This window comes from Notolepis coatsorum, assembly GCF_963971535.1.
Source record: "Notolepis coatsorum genome assembly, chromosome: 18".
NCBI lineage: Eukaryota > Metazoa > Chordata > Actinopteri > Aulopiformes > Paralepididae > Notolepis > Notolepis coatsorum.
This window is the reverse complement of record NC_140182.1, coordinates 15,667,322-15,685,875: the sequence shown is the minus strand read 5'-3', so window position 1 is coordinate 15,685,875 and position 18,554 is coordinate 15,667,322. Positions and strand designations below refer to the sequence as shown.

Here is an 18,554-nt window from a genome sequence, read left to right as displayed (position 1 = left end):
AGTAGGATGATTTATGTTCTCATATGAGAAGGTAGGTAGGTGATTAGCTAGTAAGGTGATTTATGTTCTCATACGAGAAGGTAGGTAGGTGATTAGCTAGTAGGATGATTTATGTTCTCATATGAGAAGGTAGGTAGGTGATTAGCTAGTAGGATGATTTATGTTCTCATATGAGAAGGTAGGTAGGTGATTAGCTAGTAGGATGATTTATGTTCTCATATGAGAAGGTAGGTAGGTGATTAGCTAGTAGGATGATTTATGTTCTCATATGAGAGGTAGGTAGGTGATTAGCTAGTAGGATGATTTATGTTCTCATATGAGAAGGTAGGTAGGTGATTAGCTAGTAGGATGATTTCTGTTCTCATACGAGAAGGTAGGTAGGTGATTAGCTAGTAGGATGATTTATGTTCTCATATGAGAGGTAGGTAGGTGATTAGCTAGTAGGATGATTTATGTTCTCATATGAGAAGGTAGGTAGGTGATTAGCTAGTAGGATGATTTCTGTTCTCTCCTAGCGCTCATTTCACTGGTGTCCTTGGCATGGGCTTTAACATAATGCCACATGGATGAATGTCCCTTTAAAATAATATAACCTATGAATGATATTAGGAGGTCTAATGTAGCCTATTGAAGGATATTACATGACATTCTCAGAAGGCCACAACATACAGTATGACCAATGAATAGGGTGTAGGTTTAGGGTCAGGGTTATTTTTATCTGATCTGTTTTCTCACACTAACTAGTTTGGACATTAAGTGAGATGAGTAGCCAAGCAATGTTCCATCATGGCTACTGTGTGCATTAGCTTGCCGACTGCACAAGGCATTGTGGAATTCTCTCCATAGCGATCTTATGGGGTGTAATAATATTTGTCAATTCAAAAATAATTATAGAAATAAAATATTTAGTCATTATGAAATATGAATCTGAATAGTGAGATATTTTCTTTTCTTGTTTAATCTGTGAATTGTTTGTTTCTTTGTATATTGTATGAATTATTATTTTGTGTAAATTAGGTTGTACACCGACCATCAAGTGTTACTTGTATAGATCAGGAATAGGGGGCAGGTAATTATGAGATTTATTCTTCTTCCTGCTCCTTTTTCCCATGGTAGAATTGGATTTATGTTTTTGTATGAAAACTGTATGATTTATATGACTTCCATGTGGCAAATAAAACTCTTGACTCGTGAATCTGACTGCACGAGCCACTTGGCAACAGTTGGCTAGATCGCTATTGAGATATCTCAAGTCTCAACCCAATTGCAGAGTTGCAAAATGGCATGGGATTACTGAAAACGCTGTGCCGTGTGCAGATAAAACGCTGTTTTACTGCAACCCTGAACAGTGGGCCGATGCTTCACTGGGACAGGAATGTAAACGGTTCTCCTCTCCTCTCCCCTCGCAGTTAAAGATAAGGACGGCGCCGCCGTGGAAATGCAGCCGCTCAACGAGGGCGAAGGAGAGAAGAAGACTAACAAACCACCAAAGAAGGAGAAGTCGGTCCTCCAGGGCAAGCTGACCAAGCTAGCGGTGCAGATTGGCAAAGCCGGTGTGTATGGAATTCCACCACAGGATTACATTTTTATTAGAATATAAATCACAATATCTGCATATGAAAAACCACATGTTAGACCCAATTGGAATTCAAATGATGATCACTTGTTCATTGATTAAACTATCTATCCATCTATCCATCTATCTATCTATCTATCCATCCATCCATCCATCCATCCATCCATCCATCCATCCATCCATCCATCCATCCATCCATCCATCCATCCATCCATCCATCCATCCATCCATCCATCCATCCATCCATCCATCTATCTATCTATCTATCTATCTATCTATCTATCTATCTATCTATCTATCTATCTATCTATCTATCTATCTCTCTCTCTCTCTCTCTCTATCTCTCTATCTATCCATCTATCCATCTATCCATCTATCCATCTATCCATCTATCCATCTATCCATCTATCCATCTATCCATCTATCCATCTATCCATCTATCCATCTATCCATCTATCCATCTATCCATCTATCCATCTATCCATCTATCCATCTGTGTCCTCCAGGTCTGTTCATGTCAGGGCTGACGGTCATCATCTTGATCAGTCTCTTCATGCTGGACACCTTCTGGATTCAGGGCTTGCCGTGGGTCAATGAGTGCATGCCCATCTACACCCAGTTCATGGTCAAGTTCTTCATCATCGGCGTAACCGTGCTGGTGGTGGCCGTGCCTGAAGGACTCCCCTTGGCTGTCACCATCTCCCTGGCGTACTCAGTCAAGGTAGGACACCATACTGTCACCATCTCCCTGGCGTACTCAGTCAAGGTAGGACACCATACTGTCACCATCTCCCTGGCGTACTCAGTCAAGGTAGGACACCATACTGTCACCATCTCCCTGGGCGTACTCAGTCAAGGAAGGACACCAAGGGGCGGTCAGGTGGCATAGCGGAGATTGCGCTCGTCACCAACGCAGGAGATGCTGGGTTCGAGCCCAGCTCTCGGCGTTGCTACCAGCTTGGCTGGTCGTTCATACTAATACAATTGGCAGTATTAGGGGGTGGGAATCTGGCGTTGTGGACAGCGACGCCTACAGGTCAGGTCTTGGCGCTTGCTCAGCGGGGGCAGGACTTGGTGGAGATAGCGTGCCCTCCCACGCGTTACACTTCACCAAATGAGAGTCCTCGCTGCCAAGTGAAAAGACGTCACTGGCTGTCGCCGCACGTATCGGAGGAAGCGTGCGATCGACTCGGGACGCCCTTGTACCGACTCGTAGGAGAACCTGCGAACAACAACCAGGTAGGGGAGGGGGGGGAATTGGCACAACGACTAAATTGGGACGGGGAGAAAAACAGACAAATTGAAAAGAAATTATAATAATAAAAAATAAAAGTAGGACACCATACTGTCACCATCTCCCTGGCGTACTCAGTCAAGGTAGGACACCATACTGTCACCATCTCAAGTTCAAGTTCAAGTTCTTTAATAGTTGTCATACAGAAGTACAGAATACTTTCATACAAAATGCTTCTTACTGTTACGCTCCAGAGACTGTGCTAGACAAGATAGTATCAAATAACATAATAACATAATATAGCATGAATTTAGAAGAAGAAAATGAGGTCACAGTGTTCGGTATAGACATATGTACAATGTTCTGAGTTACCATATAATATACAATACACAATACTATGCAGTGTACTAATGTACAGTACTATCTAGTGCAAAGCAGAAATGGGATGAGGTACAATTTTAGGTACAATTTACAGTAAGGTGTACGAGTTGTAGTGCAATCCTTCATCCATAAATATAAAGTGTGGGGAGTGGGTGCTACAGTGTGTTTGTTTAAAGTGGGTGTGTGCTATAAAGTGTGTGGAGTGGGTGCTACAGTGTGTTTGTTTAAAGTGGGTGTGTGCGTGTGGATGTGTGTGCTATGTGCGTTTGGTGGTTGTTGTTGTGTAGTGTTCATTCATTGTTCGTTTAGCAGCCTGATGGCCTGGGGATAGAAGCTACTTCTGAGTCTTTCTGTGCTCGCCTTGAGACTCCTGTATCGCTTGCCTGACCGCAGCAGTTCGAAGAGGCAGTTGTTCGGGTGACTGGAGTCTTTAATGATTCTCTTAGCCTTGCCCTTGCAACGCTTGTAGTAAATGTTCTGGAGGGTGGGGAGCCCCCCTCCAATTGTGCGTTCGGCTGAACGTGTCACTCTTTGTAGTCTGCTTTGGTCTTTTGCAGTGCTATTCCCAAACCAGGAGGTGATGTTGCCGGTCAAGATGCTCTCTATTGTACATGAGTAGAAGTTCTTAAGGATCTTCTGGCTGACTTGGAACTTCCTTAGGCGCCTGAGGAAGTAGAGGCGTTGTCGTGCCTTCTTCACCACACTGTTAATGTGTGTGGTCCATGTCAAGTCCTCGGATATGTAGGCTCCGAGGTACTTGAAGCTGTTGACTCTCTCAACCGGTGCCCCGTCGATGCTGAGGGGGCTGTAGTCCTTGACCCCCGACCTCCTGAAGTCCACAATCATCTCCTTTGTTTAGCTGACGTTCAGGGAGAGGCTGTTTTCCTGGCACCATCCCGCCAGGACCTTGACCTCTTCCAGGTAGGCCCTCTCGTCGTTGGCAGAGATCAGGCCCACCACCACTGTGTCGTCAGCAAATTTGACGATTGTATTGCTACTCCGCTGAGCCACACAGTCGTGTGTGTACAGGGAGTAGAGGAGGGGACTCAGAACACAGCCCTGGGGGGCCCCTATGTTGAGGGTGATGGATGAGGAGGTGCAGTTGCCTGCTCTCACCACCTGGGGTCTGCCAGTCAGGAAGTCCAAGACCCACTGGCAGAGGTCATAGCCCAAGCCCAGGTCCCTGAGCTTGGCTATGAGTATGGAGGGGACTATGGTATTGAATGCCGAGCTGTAGTCGATGAATAGCATTCTCACATAGTTCCCCTGCCTCTTGTCCAGGTGTGATGCTGCTGTGTGCAGCACATGGGATATGGCGTCCTCCGTGGACCTGTTGGGGCGGTATGCAAATTGCAGGGGGTCCATGTTGATGGGGAGGGAGGAGCAGATGTAGCCCTTTACTAGCTTCTCAAAGCACTTCATGGCTATGGAGGTGAGAGCTACAGGGCGGTAGTCGTTGAGGCAAGCAGGCTTGGATTTTTTGGGTACAGGGATAATAGTGGACTTCTTCAGGCAGGTGGGGATGACAGCCTGTTCTAAGGACAGGTTAAATATGTCAGTGAATACTGGGGCCAGTTGGTCGGCACAGACTTTTAGGACGCGGCCGGGGATGCCGTCCGGACCTGCTGCCTTCCTGATATTCACTTTTTTAAAGGTCCGCCTCACCTCATGCTCTGTTACCCTGAACACTGCGCCTCCATCAGCAGCCGACCCCCCCCCCCCCATTGCCGAGGCTTGTGAGCTGGTGTTGTTATTACCAGCATCAAACCTCGCATAGAAGGTATTGAGGTCGTTTGCTAAGGAGATGTCACTGTTCAGTTTGAGGGAGGCGCCTTTGTAGTCTGTCATCGTTTGGCGTACTCAGTCAAGGTAGGACACCATACTCTCACCATCTCCCTGGCGTACTCAGTCAAGGTAGGACACCATACTGTCACCATCTCCCTGGCGTACTCAGTCAAGGTAGGACACCATACTGTCACCATCTCCCTGGTGTACTCAGTCAAGGTAGGACACCATACTGTCACCATCTATCTCCCTGGCGTACTCAGTCAAGGTAGGACACCATACTGTCACCATCTCCCTGGGCGTACTCAGTCAAGGTAGGACACCAAGGGGCGGTCAGGTGGCATAGCAGAGATTGCGCTCGTCACCAACGCAGGACATGCTGGGTTCGAGCCCAGCTCTCGGCGTTGCTACCAGCTTGGCTGGTCGTTCATACTAATACAATTGGCAGTATTAGGGGGTGGGAATCTGGCGTTGTGGACAGCGACGCCTACAGGTCAGGTCTTGGCGCTTGCTCAGCGGGGGCAGGACTTGGTGGAGATAGCGTGCCCTCCCACGCGTTACACTTCACCAAATGAGAGTCCTCGCTGCCAAGTGAAAAGACGTCACTGGCTGTCGCCGCACGTATCGGAGGAAGCGTGCGATCGACTCGGGACGCCCTTGTACCGACTCGTAGGAGAACATGCGAACAACAACCAGGTAGGGGAGGGGGGGAATTGGCACAACGACTAAATTGGGATGGGGAGAAAAACAGACAAATTGAAAATAAATTATAATAATAAAAAAAAAAAGTAGGACACCATACTGTCACCATCTCCCTGGTGTACTCAGTCAAGGTAGGACACCATACTGTCACCATCTCCCTGGCGTACTCAGTCAAGGTAGGACACCATACTGTCACCATCTCCCTGGCGTACTCAGTCAAGGTAGGACACCATACTGTCACCATCTCCCTGGCGTACTCAGTCAAGGTAGGACACCATACTGTCACCATCTCCCTGGTGTACTCAGTCAAGGTAGGACACCATACTGTCACCATCTCCATGGCGTACTCAGTCAAGGTAGGACACCATACTGTCACCATCTCCCTGGTGTACTCAGTCAAGGTAGGACACCATACTGTCACCATCTCCCTGGCGTACTCAGTCAAGGTAGGACACCATAATGCAACAGAAACACTGCATTCGCCAAATACAGTAATTCATCATATCAAAGATTTGCTAATATTATTAGCACCTTCTAAAGGTCCATAGTGTAATAGACACACATGGCACAATAATGAATGAATGAGCATTTATATAGCGCTTTTCTAGACATACTCAAAGCACTTTTTACAATGTAAGGTGGAAATTCCTTCACCACCACTGTGTAGTATACCCAACCTAGGGCTATGCAGGTTCAATGGCTGCCATACACTGGCACCAGGCACGCGTCACACTACACAATGGCTGAAAGGTCTGAAAGGCTCAGGAGACAGGGATTGATATCAGCCAATTAAGGGGGGGGGGGGTGATTAGGTGGCCTTGATGTCAGATACCTGATTGGGAATTTGGCCAGGAACGTCGGGGAACCCCCTAGGCCTACTCTTTGCAATAGTCGCCCTGGGTTCTTTAACGACCAAATTCAGACTGCACAATGACAACAGGAACTGACAGATACAGATTTTACAGGCTAGCATGGCGGACGGGTCGATGACGGACTATATGTGTGCATCAGTGTTAGCACGGCATATATTATGATTGCTGCTGTGAATGGAAGTTAGGCTAAGTGAGTATCCAATAGTGCGTGAGACCAATGTACCATGAGAACATTATATTGGATCAAATTAGGGATGTCCGATATTATCGGCCTACCAATATTATTGGCCGATATTGGCATTCAAATGTAATATCGGAAATTATCGGTTTTCAAAAAGATTTTTTTTTTTTTTTTACATTTATTTAACCTTTATTTACCCAGGCAAGCAAGTAAGAACAAATTCTTATTTTATTTATTGTGAAAAGTATGCATAGTGTTGTGTTTTTGGGGGGGGGAAACCCAGCATATATCGGTATCGGTTGATATCGGTATAGGAAATTAAGAGTTGGACAATATCGGTATATCAGATATCGGTCAAAAAGCCAATATCGAACATCCCTAGATAAACTATGTAGCATGACGTAGGTTGTGAGCTTTGATGGTGTGGAATGTAAAGTACTGCTGGAAATCATGAACACTGCTTGATCAATAATAAATACCTGCACACAAGTACAGTGATGTACTAATAAGATAAAATGGTATTGAGAAATCATAGCAATATGAGCTTGCTGTGGCCTCTCTGTCTGGAGATTTAGCGTATGGAGGAATGAGACTGCGCATAGTCCCTTATCCATTATACATCACTGGGCGTATTGTTATATTGAGCGGTGTACCAGTGATGCGTTGGGTGGTTTTCACCACCCTCTGCAGTGACTTCCACTCCGAGGCAGAGCAGTTCCATACCAAGTAATAGCAAAGGCCTTTGTTGGTAATTGGAAAGTTAGTGTTTTTGTCTTGTGTGGAGTTGAGTCAGGGAAGGCTTATACAGGTATAATTTACTTCCCACCACAGTTAGGCTAGCCAAAACCCGATCAATCTTTCGCGGTTGACTAAAACCATACTTCTTCAATCAATATCTGAAATGAAAAAATTGGAGAGAAAAAAACACTAACCCCTCTTACTGTCTTATACTACCATGCACTCCTCCTACTATACTAATATGTCTTTACTACTATGCACCCAACACTGCAGCACCCAAGTTTCAGCGCTCTTTGATGAACATTGTTACTCAGTTGTAAGAATTGTACCCTTCCTGCTGACTTGTCGTACAGAACTTGTAAGTCGCTTTGGATAAAAGCGTCAGCTAAATTACAAAATGTAAATGTAAATATTGATCACCTACTCTTCCCCTCCTTCAGAAAATGATGAAGGACAACAACTTGGTGCGCCACCTGGACGCCTGTGAGACCATGGGCAACGCCACGGCCATCTGCTCCGACAAGACGGGCACGCTGACCATGAACCGCATGACCGTGGTCCAGGTCTACGTGGGAGAACGCCACTACAGGAAGGTGCCCGAGCCCGACCTCATTCCGGGCAACATCCTGGAGCTGCTCATCCTCGGTATCGGCGTGAACTGCGCCTACACCACTAAGATCATGGTGAGCTCTAGGGATGTCTTTCCATTGAGGAAGCGTTAGAAGTTAAAGGAACGCACCAACATTTGGGGAAATTACCTTACCGTCTTCTCCAGAGAGAGACAAGAAGATAGATACCAGTTTCCTCTCTGTGCGTTCGGTAGAAAGCTATCTGGCTGCACGTTAGCCTAGCTTAGCACAATGAATGGAAGCGGACATGGCCGGTTAGCCTAGGCATTGTCCAACTAACACCTCTCCCGAATGCTAACTGGCTATGTCCGCTTCCATTCATTGTTAATAATCAGCGACTTCGTCCATCTGAAGAGTTCTGTTGCAGGCACGGTTAAAAAGGGTCACTTCAAGAGGTGATCCCTGGTGGTGAAAAACCGTGGCAGACAGTGGTAGAGGTAGAGCGGTAATGTGAAGGTTCCCCGTCGTGTGTGTGTGTGTGTGTGTGTGTGCGTGTGTGTGTGTGTGTGTGTGTGTGTGTGTGTGTGTGTGTGTGTGTGTGTGTGTGTGTGTGTGTGTGTGTGTGTGTGTGTGTGTGTGTGTGTGTGTGTGTGTGTGTGTGTGTGTGTGTGTGTGTGTGTGTGTGTGTGTGTGTGTGTGTGTGTGTGTGTGTGTGTGTGTGTGTGCGTGGGTGATTGTGTGATTGTGTGTGTGAATGGGTGATTGTGTGAATGTGTGTGTGTGTGTGTGTGTGTGTGTTTGAATGGGTGATTGTGTGATTGTGTGTGTGAATGTGTGTGAATGGGTGAATGTGAGGCATAAATTGTAAAACGCTATGAGTAGGTGGATATTTTTAAAAAGCACTATATAAATACAGTACATTTACCAAATAATATTCTTCACCAGTCCCCATTATGCTTTGACCCTTGACGACCCTGTGAAGTGAAAAAAAACATTAGAATGTTTTCATGTTATGTCCCTGAACATATTGTACAGTTATGTACCGATACGTGCCAAGAATCTGACAAAAATAAAAGATTGTTATTCATCCTGCCCTCTGGGAACATAAATGAAAAATATTATTGGTTTTAAAATGACTCCTGTGCCCTTTCATAAAACCTTGTTATTCCCACTGCTCCTCAACAGTGGAGTGAAGATGACGATTGGCGACAATTTCCATTTAGCTGTTACCTTTATAATGTTCAAATCAAATCCCCCCACACCTCACGAAGTCCCAGCACACCACCCTGTTTGCCCTTTCTCCCATTTTCTCCCCAATTTAGTCGTTATGCCAATTCCCCGGGTGTATTAAGGTCCTGGTTGTTTTGCGCGATCCTCAGATCCTCAGTCTGGGGAGGGTGTAGACTACTATAAGGCGAGCGCTTAGACCTCTACTACACTATGCATCTCATGGGGTCTTTTTAAATGAAGCCAAGATTTATAAATATGAATTGGCCCATTTCATTTTGTAAGTTGCCAAATTATAATTTTTTATCATAAAATCAATTGATAAATGTCATATCTAAGCCTTGTCTTTTGATTTACCATTAGCTAAAAATAGCAAAACCCCATTCATTGGCTTTTTTTTACCGATATCCGATATACCGATATTGTCCAACTCTTAATTTCCTATACCGATATGAATGAATTTACCCGATACCGTTCATTTCCGATATTACATTTTAATGCCAATATCGGTAGGCCGATAATATCGGACATCCCTAGCAATTACTAATGAAGGGCTTCCTGGTTTCCCACTATAGCCCCCAGAGAAGGAGGGCGGGCTGCCGCGTCAGGTGGGCAACAAGACGGAATGTGCCTTGCTCGGCTTCGCCCTCGACCTGCGCCGCGACTGCCAGTCCATACGCAACCAGATCCCAGAGGAGAAGCTCTTCAAGGTCTACACCTTCAACTCCACCCGCAAGTCCATGAGCACGGTGCTGAAGAACTCGGACGGCAGCTACCGCATGTTCAGCAAAGGAGCCTCGGAGATCCTGCTTAAGAAGTAGGTTTCCTAACACTCCATCACCCCGCCACACGTGTACTGACTGTGGGCTAGATCGACAAAGAATGGATTGCACGGTGCTAATTGCACCCTTACTTACAATTGAAAATGGGGGACCCTGATGTAAACAAGACGAAAGTCTTTCTCTGGTCTGCATCCCCGCGCAGGTGATTGATTGACCCTGTATGTTTCAAGTCTATTGTGGGGGGAAATAGCCGAAGCTGAATGACTTACTCAGTCAAAAGAGACCTGGTTAACTCAATCAAAGTCGATCCAAAATAGTCAGAGTTAGGCTGGATGACTCTCAACGAAGTGTTTAGCTATGACACCAGGGAAGAGAGACCCCCCCCCCCCCCCCCCCCACCGGATCTTCAAACATCTTTATACAAAACTGGAAGGGGTGGGGGCCACAGGAATACACGAACATACTGTAGGGGTGTGACATCTTTATGGACATTATGGAAAGGTGGGGAAGGGGGGGAGGAAGGAATGGGAGGAAGGAAAGGTGGGTAGAGGGAGATCAAAGAGAGAGGGGGGAAGGGGGTCTTATCTCCCACACTATGATTTGATTTTTATTTAGTACATACAATTTATACAATAGTATAAAAACAAGGGGTACAAGGATAACATGTGAAAGTCTGTCGACTTGTTTCCAACATGGTCCCAAGAAGAATACAATAACTCACAAAGAAAGGAACCTTTACACGTATCAAATTTATTTTTGAATTCACACAATGATGTATTGTATCTTATGTGGATAAATATGCATGACACCAGAGGAAAGCTCTGATATTATCTAACATAACATGTGCCATTTGGTGGATGTTTTTCTCAAAACTGACACTGGCATAGCTAGGCCATTTGGTGGGCCCAATTAAAGGAATTTTACAGGGGCCCCTCCTAATAAGTGTCTTGATAATATTATTATTATTATATATATTATATATCATATATATATATATATATATATATATATTAGGGGTGGGAATCACCAGAGGCCTCACGATATGATACTATCACGATACTTGAGTCACGATACGATAGTATTGCGATACTAAATATATTGCGATATGCTGAGTATTGCGATATTAATATTGCGATATTAATATTGCGATATATTGCGATTTATTACCTTTTTTCAACTGCAAAGTAAAACTTTGTCAACATGTTTTATCTAATAAAATAAAGTTCAGTCTGTTCATCTCACTTCAATAATTTTTATTGCAGAACATGGTATTTTCTCAAGCAGGCAGATGTAAACACTGTGTTGCATGTACCTGACAAACTGAACTGTTTGTATTACAGTCATATTCCAACTTAACTGAATGCACACGGGTGTGTGTGGACTACTGTACTATTACAGGTATTGAAATGAACAATGCAACTTCCTTATACAAAAAGAAAACACAAAAAAAGAAAATTTTAAATTTTTTTATTATAAATAATTAATTAAATATCGATACTTGGCGTCCCTGTATCGATACAGTATCGCCACGCAAAGTATCGCGATACTACTACGTATCGATATTTTCCCCCACCCCTAATATATATATATATACACAGTATAGTATATTAGTGCCATAGTCCTTTTACTGTATATAATGTGTAGGAGTTATTTACTATTTTACTCTCACGTATCATTCACCCCAGGTGCTGTAGAGTCATGGCAGCCAGTGGCGAGTGTAAGGCGTTCAAAAAGAACGACCGAGACGACATAGTGAAGAACGTGATCGAGCCCATGGCCTCGGAGGGCCTGAGGACCATCTGCATGGCCTACCGCGACTTCCCCGTGGCCGACGGCGAGCCCGACTGGGACAACGAGACGGACATCCTCACCGCCCTCACCTGCCTCTGCGTGGTGGGCATCGAGGACCCCGTCAGACCGGAGGTACGGCACCGCACGCCGGACATCATCTCTGTGTTCGTTATTAAGGGGCGTAGCATCGATTGCGTCAATGTGTCAATAAAAATGAGGGCTGTACCGAATGTCATTTTTTAACATTCGAAGCTTCTATTGAAGTATTCGAACGAAGCTTCGAATGTCTGTCGTCATAATTTGTGACTTAATAAAAAAAAAAAATATATATATATATATATATATATATATATATATATATATATATATATATATATATATTTTTTTTTTATATATATCCTCAAACTGTATCCTCAATTTGAATAAAGTGATTAATCTGATTGAATTAGTCTTTTCTTTTTATTAAATCAACTTTCTTTAATCAATATAACTCATTAGTTTCGTCAACATAAATAATCCAATAAGGGCACGGTTGGTACGAAAGTGATGGTGACGTCTTATAGTATAATACTCCATCGAGTCTTTTAAATCAAAACTCAAAACCCACCTATATCGCCTGGCCTTCCCTGACTCACTTTGACTCTTGCCGTACTTGTTGACGTGTTGTTCTGTTTTTCCTTTGTCTATCCGTTGATTTTATTTTGTTTCTCTGTTTATTTTATACTTTTCTTTGTACTTAGCTTAGCCATGTGAAGCACTTTGGTTGACAAGCGTCATGTTTAAACGTGCTATACAAATACATTTGATTGATTGATTGATTGACTATAATATTAGTGTAGCCTAATCTTTATCTGCAACTGTGAAGAAAACCCACATTGGTTTAAACAGAATGAATAGACACAAAAGATATAAAAAAATGTTTAAATAAAACAATTTTATAAAAAATTTAACTCAAAGTTAATCATAATTGATGTGTGTTTTATCTGTTTAATCAACTTGTAAAGATAATATTATAAACGATTAAGGTTGCAATAGCATATTCTGTTTTTTCTGACTTAATTAGTCATGTCACATGTGTGTGTACCCGTTACACTTTTAGGAAATGTCAAAAGTAATCTAATCAAACTGTGGTAAAAATGTATCATGTAGCAAATATTTGGTTTGGAATCAAATGGAATTGTTGTTTGATTGAATCATTATAGGTTGTGTGGTTGAATCGGTACAGGTTGTTTGGTTGAATCGGTACACGTTGTTTGGTTGAATCGGTACAGGTTGTTTGGTTGAATAATTAGAGGTTGTTTGGTTGAATCGGTACAGTTTGTTTGGTTGAATCGGTACAGTTTGTTTGGTTGAATAATTAGAGGTTGTTTGGTTGAATCGTTACAGGTTCTTTGGTTGAATCGGTACAGGTTGTTTGGTTGAATAATTAGAGGTTGTTTGGTTGAATCGGTACAGTTTGTTTGGTTGAATCGGTACAGGTTGTTTGGTTGAATCATTACAGGTTGTTTGGTTGAATCGTTACAGGTTGTTTGGTTGAATCGTTACAGGTTGTTTGGTTGAATCGTTACAGGTTGTTTGGTTGAATCATTACAGGTTGTTTGGTTGAATCATTAGAGGTTGTTTGGTTGAATCGGTACAGTTTGTTTGGTTGAATCGGTACAGTTTGTTTGGTTGAATCGTTAAAGGTTGTTTGGTTGAATCATTACAGGTTGTTTGGTTGAATCATTACAGGTTGTTTGGTTGAATCGGTACAGTTTGTTTGGTTGAATCGGTACAGTTTGTTTGGTTGAATCGGTACAGTTTGTTTGGTTGAATCGGTACAGGTTGTTTGGTTGAATCGTTACAGGCTGTTTGGTTGAATCGTTAAAGGTTGTTTGGTTGAATCGTTACAGGCTGTTTGGTTGAATCGTTACAGGTTGTTTGGTTGAATCGTTAAAGGTTGTTTGGTTGAATCGTTACAGGCTGTTTGGTTGAATCGTTAAAGGTTGTTTGGTTGAATCGTTACAGGCTGTTTGGTTGAATCATTACAGCCCTTGTCGTCTCCATATAGACACTGAAATGGAGTCATGACACTTTTGGTTTGGTCTTTGTCCTCGTTAGGTGCCAGACGCCATCAGGAAGTGCCAGCGCGCCGGCATCACAGTGCGCATGGTCACCGGGGACAACATAAACACGGCACGTGCCATCGCCATCAAATGTGGCATCCTCCAACCCGGGGACGACTTCCTCTGTATCGAGGGCAAGGAGTTCAACAGAAGGATACGCAACGAACTGGGGGAGGTTTGTGGGACTCCTCACTGCCTCACCAGAGGTGTTTCTCGTTGGTTGTTGAAGTACAGTTACTACAGTTGAAGGACTAAAACCACGTTTTCTTTCATTCTTTTCATTCTTCAGATTGAGCAGGAGCGCCTCGATAAGGTTTGGCCCAAACTGCGCGTGCTTGCGAGGTCCTCTCCGACTGACAAACATACTCTAGTGAAAGGTTTGGGCTTTTTTGACTTCTCCTACATTAAAGTCACCGCAGAATTGAGCTACAAAATGTCATGGAACTACTGAAACGTGGATGTTCATGTTGATTTTCTTCTTCTTTTCACAGGTATTATTGATAGCACTGTGTTAGAACCGAGGCAGGTTGTCGCTGTGACTGGAGACGGAACCAACGATGGGCCTGCGTTGAAGAAAGCAGATGTTGGCTTCGCCATGGTATGCGTTATGTCGTTAACAATTTTGCGTGTGAAATTCCTCGATATTTCTACGATTCATGATCTTATGACCTTACTGCTCACACTGACTCGTGTGGAATGACTCTACGGCCTTGGGGAGTGGGGGGCAATAGCTTTAGTATATCTAAATATATCTGAATTAATAATCACAAATCCTGTGGCAAATGTCAATGTAGTGTCCAATCAATAGGCCGTGAATAAGCCGTGACAGGAGATTGCCATACCGCCCTGACACCGTCTGACTCTAACCCCCCATCCTGACGCCATGTTCTAACCCGTCCTGACACTGTGTGCCCACAGGGCATCGCGGGTACAGATGTAGCGAAGGAGGCCTCGGACATCATCCTCACCGACGACAACTTCAGCAGCATAGTCAAAGCTGTGATGTGGGGACGCAACGTGTACGACAGCATCTCCAAGTTCCTCCAGTTCCAGCTCACGGTCAACGTGGTGGCTGTCATCGTGGCTTTCACCGGGGCCTGCATCACACAGGTGGGGGAGAAGTACCAGACACTGGTACTGGCATTTTTCAAATGCTGTACCAGTGCAGGTGAAAAGGTCTGGTTGAAACCAGTTGTCAAAGATTTCAGTCGCAAACCAGCAGTGGTGGAATTTTTTTTTTTTTTTTTTTTTTTTTTTACACTCAAGTACTGTACTTATGTAACATTTTGAGCTACTTGTAAATGAGTATTTTCATTTTATGGAACTTTATACTTTTACTTGTACTCTGATTGATTGATTGATTGATTGATTTATTGATTGATTGATTGATTGAAAACTTTATTAACAGATTGCAGAATGGGTACAGTACAGTACAGCTCAATACATACAATTGTTAAGGGGATGCAGACCAGAGAAAGACTTTCGTCTTGTTTACATCAGGGTCCCCCATTTTCAATTCATCATAACATATATGACATACATGACATACAGATAGACAGTACTGCTACATCTATACATTTATGACATACCAGATTTGCAAATACAGTACTGTTTGTGATACGAAAAGAGTCCAGAAAAGAGAGTATATACATTTGACGTAGAAACTGTACATTGGAGGAGGTTGGGTAGGTATACACTCCACTATATGTATCTGAACCCATTCGTTACTAGTTACTTTGAAGAAAAGGTTTTTTGCATAGAAAACATGATAAAACTGTATTTTTTGTATATGTCAACTTCAAGAGGATGTAATCAGAGCAGCATAACTGGACCACACACCACTTTAACATAACCTATAGAGGTCAATGGATCGAGGCTTGAATGCAGGATCCCAAGCACTGGAATACACAAATGTCATGTAGAATGCATACTTTTACTTTAGATACTTAAGTACATCCAATGGCAAATACTTCTCTACTTTTACTTAAGTAGAATTTGAATGGAGGACTTTTCATTTGTATCTGGGTATTTCTACTATTACTTGAGTAAAGGAACTGTGGACTTCTTCCACCACTGGCTGTGTTCACTGTACGACATGAGAGGACCTTTGGGTCAACCCGTCCCTAGCTGCTCGAGGGAGGTAGAAGGCACAGTTCTCTCACGAGGCACCAGACTTGGCTAGCCCATTTAGTGTGCCCAATTAAAGGAATTCTACAGGGGGCCCTTGGAGGGCCGCCCTCCTAATAACTGTCTTGACAATATTATTATATATCATATATATATATATATATATATATATATATATATATATATATATATATATATATATATATATATATATATATATATTAGAGGTGGGCATAGATTAATTTTTTTAATCTAGATTAATCTATCTGCAATCCTGGATTTAATCTAGATTAATCTAGATTAAAATGGCCCAAAAAAAAAAAAAAAACCTGCCGAAGGCATTCAAAATATGTGTGTTCTACCCAAATAATGACCAGAAGTAAGTCCTTACGTTTTCTTTCCTCCTTATGTTTCTCAGGCCAGGTGGCATTACACCATGAGCCCATCTCCCGTTTCCAAAATGCATTACAGACTGTTTGAAAAAGCTGTTTTGCTATGATAATTGGTAATGAAATATCAAAATAATGTTCAATAAGATGTACTTGTGTTTAATAAGTTGTTTTATTCAGAAGTTAACACAAATAAATAATATTACCAGTACAGTACAGTATCTAGCACTCTCAGGAGCAAAACAGAAAGAATCATTTCAAACTTGAACTATGTGACATGGCTTGAATCAACTGCTCCAGTGGAGTTGCTCAGTGGCCAATGGTGTCAACTGTGGTTGTACTGGGCAGCTCCCAGGTGTGAATGGAACTGTGTGAATGTGAAGCAGGGCATTCCTGAAAAAGAGCATCTGTGCTCAGCGAACCTACCCTGGGTAAATAAAGGTAAAAAAAAAAATGTAAAAAAAAAAAAAAAAAAAAAATTTTTTTTTTTTAGATTAATGCGTTAATTATATTATCGCGCGATACTAGTATAGCGTTAACGCAGCACGTTAACGCCGTTAACGGCCCAGCTCTAATATATATATATATATACACCAGGCACTTGAAATTGTCGAACGCTCAAACGTTTGATTATTTACGTTACTGTATATTTGCATATCTTGTATGTCACAAATGTAACAGTACTGTATACCTGTATGTCATGTACTGTCATAAATGTCATGATATATCATATCTGTATATCTGTATGGCCCCCGTAAATGTACAAATCCCCCCTCCTAATGTACAGTTTCCTCCCCCTCGTATGTATAGATTTTCTGTTAGGATAACAGTACTGTATATTTGCATATCTTGTATGTCACAAATGTAACAGTACTGTATACCTGTATGTCATGTATGTCAGAAATGTCAAGATATATATCTGTATGTTGCGTATGTCATTAATGTCATTGTGAATTGAAAATGGGGGACCCTGATGTAAACAAGACGAAAGTCTTTCTCTGGTCTGCATCCCCTTAACAATTGTGTGTATTGAGCCGTACTGTATTGTACCCATTCTGCAATCTGTTAATAATAAAGTTTTCAATCAATCAAAACTCCTCATCTTCGCTCTCTCTAGGATTCTCCTCTGAAAGCGGTCCAGATGCTGTGGGTCAACCTGATCATGGACACCTTAGCGTCCCTGGCCCTGGCCACGGAGCCCCCCACCGAGGCCCTGCTGCTGAGGAAGCCCTACGGCCGCAACAAGCCCCTCATCTCCCGCACCATGATGAAGAACATCCTGGGCCACGCCGTGTACCAGCTCACCATCATCTTCACGCTGCTCTTTGCTGGTGAGGTGCTGCTCTCTGGCTGCCAAGAGGGGACGTGCACTTCTTCAAACGGGCCTGGGACGTGTTGCTCCTCTGCTCACCTAAACATCAACACATGCTCATCTACACATCAAAACATGCTCACCTAAACATCAACACATGCTCATCTACACATCAACACATGCTCATCTAAACATCAACACATGCTCATCTAAACATCAACACATGCTCATCTACACATCAACACATGCTCATCTAAACATCAACACATGCTCATCTACACATCAAAACATGCTCACCTACACATCAACACATGCTCATCTACACATCAACACATGCTCACCTACACATCAACACATGCTCATCTACACATCAAAACATGCTCACCTACACATCAACACATGCTCATCTACACATCAAAACATGCTCACCTAAACATCAACACATGCTCATCTACACATCAACACATGCTCATCTAAACATCAACACATGCTCATCTACACATCAAAACATGCTCACCTAAACATCAACACATGCTCACCTAAACATCAAAACATGCTCATCTAAACATCAACACATGCTCATCTACACATCAAAACATGCTCATCTACACATCAAAACATGCTCTTCTACACATCAAAACATGCTCACCTAAACATCAACACATGCTCATCTACACATCAAAACATGCTCACCTAAACATCAACACATGCTCATCTACACATCAAAACATGCTCACCTAAACATCAACACATGTTCACCTACACATCAAAACATGCTCACCT

The 18,554-nt window shown here is 42.9% G+C and overlaps 1 protein-coding gene across 2 annotated transcripts in view; it reads left to right on the top strand.

Annotated features, from left to right (window-relative positions):
- The window catches only part of atp2b1b (ATPase plasma membrane Ca2+ transporting 1b), a gene marked incomplete at both ends in the record, with an annotated part of 82,949 nt that overhangs the window by 49,071 nt on the left and 15,324 nt on the right, over positions 1-18,554 (top strand). For both annotated transcript variants that reach the window (XM_084334438.1, XM_084334437.1), the window contains 10 exons: positions 1,410-1,553; positions 2,083-2,297; positions 7,910-8,152; positions 9,841-10,082; positions 11,733-11,970; positions 13,939-14,118; positions 14,233-14,320; positions 14,435-14,541; positions 14,862-15,053; positions 17,577-17,790. In XM_084334438.1, the coding sequence (XP_084190564.1) occupies positions 1,410-1,553; positions 2,083-2,297; positions 7,910-8,152; positions 9,841-10,082; positions 11,733-11,970; positions 13,939-14,118; positions 14,233-14,320; positions 14,435-14,541; positions 14,862-15,053; positions 17,577-17,790 (1,863 nt within the window). The remainder of the gene's footprint in view (positions 1-1,409; positions 1,554-2,082; positions 2,298-7,909; positions 8,153-9,840; positions 10,083-11,732; positions 11,971-13,938; positions 14,119-14,232; positions 14,321-14,434; positions 14,542-14,861; positions 15,054-17,576; positions 17,791-18,554) is intronic.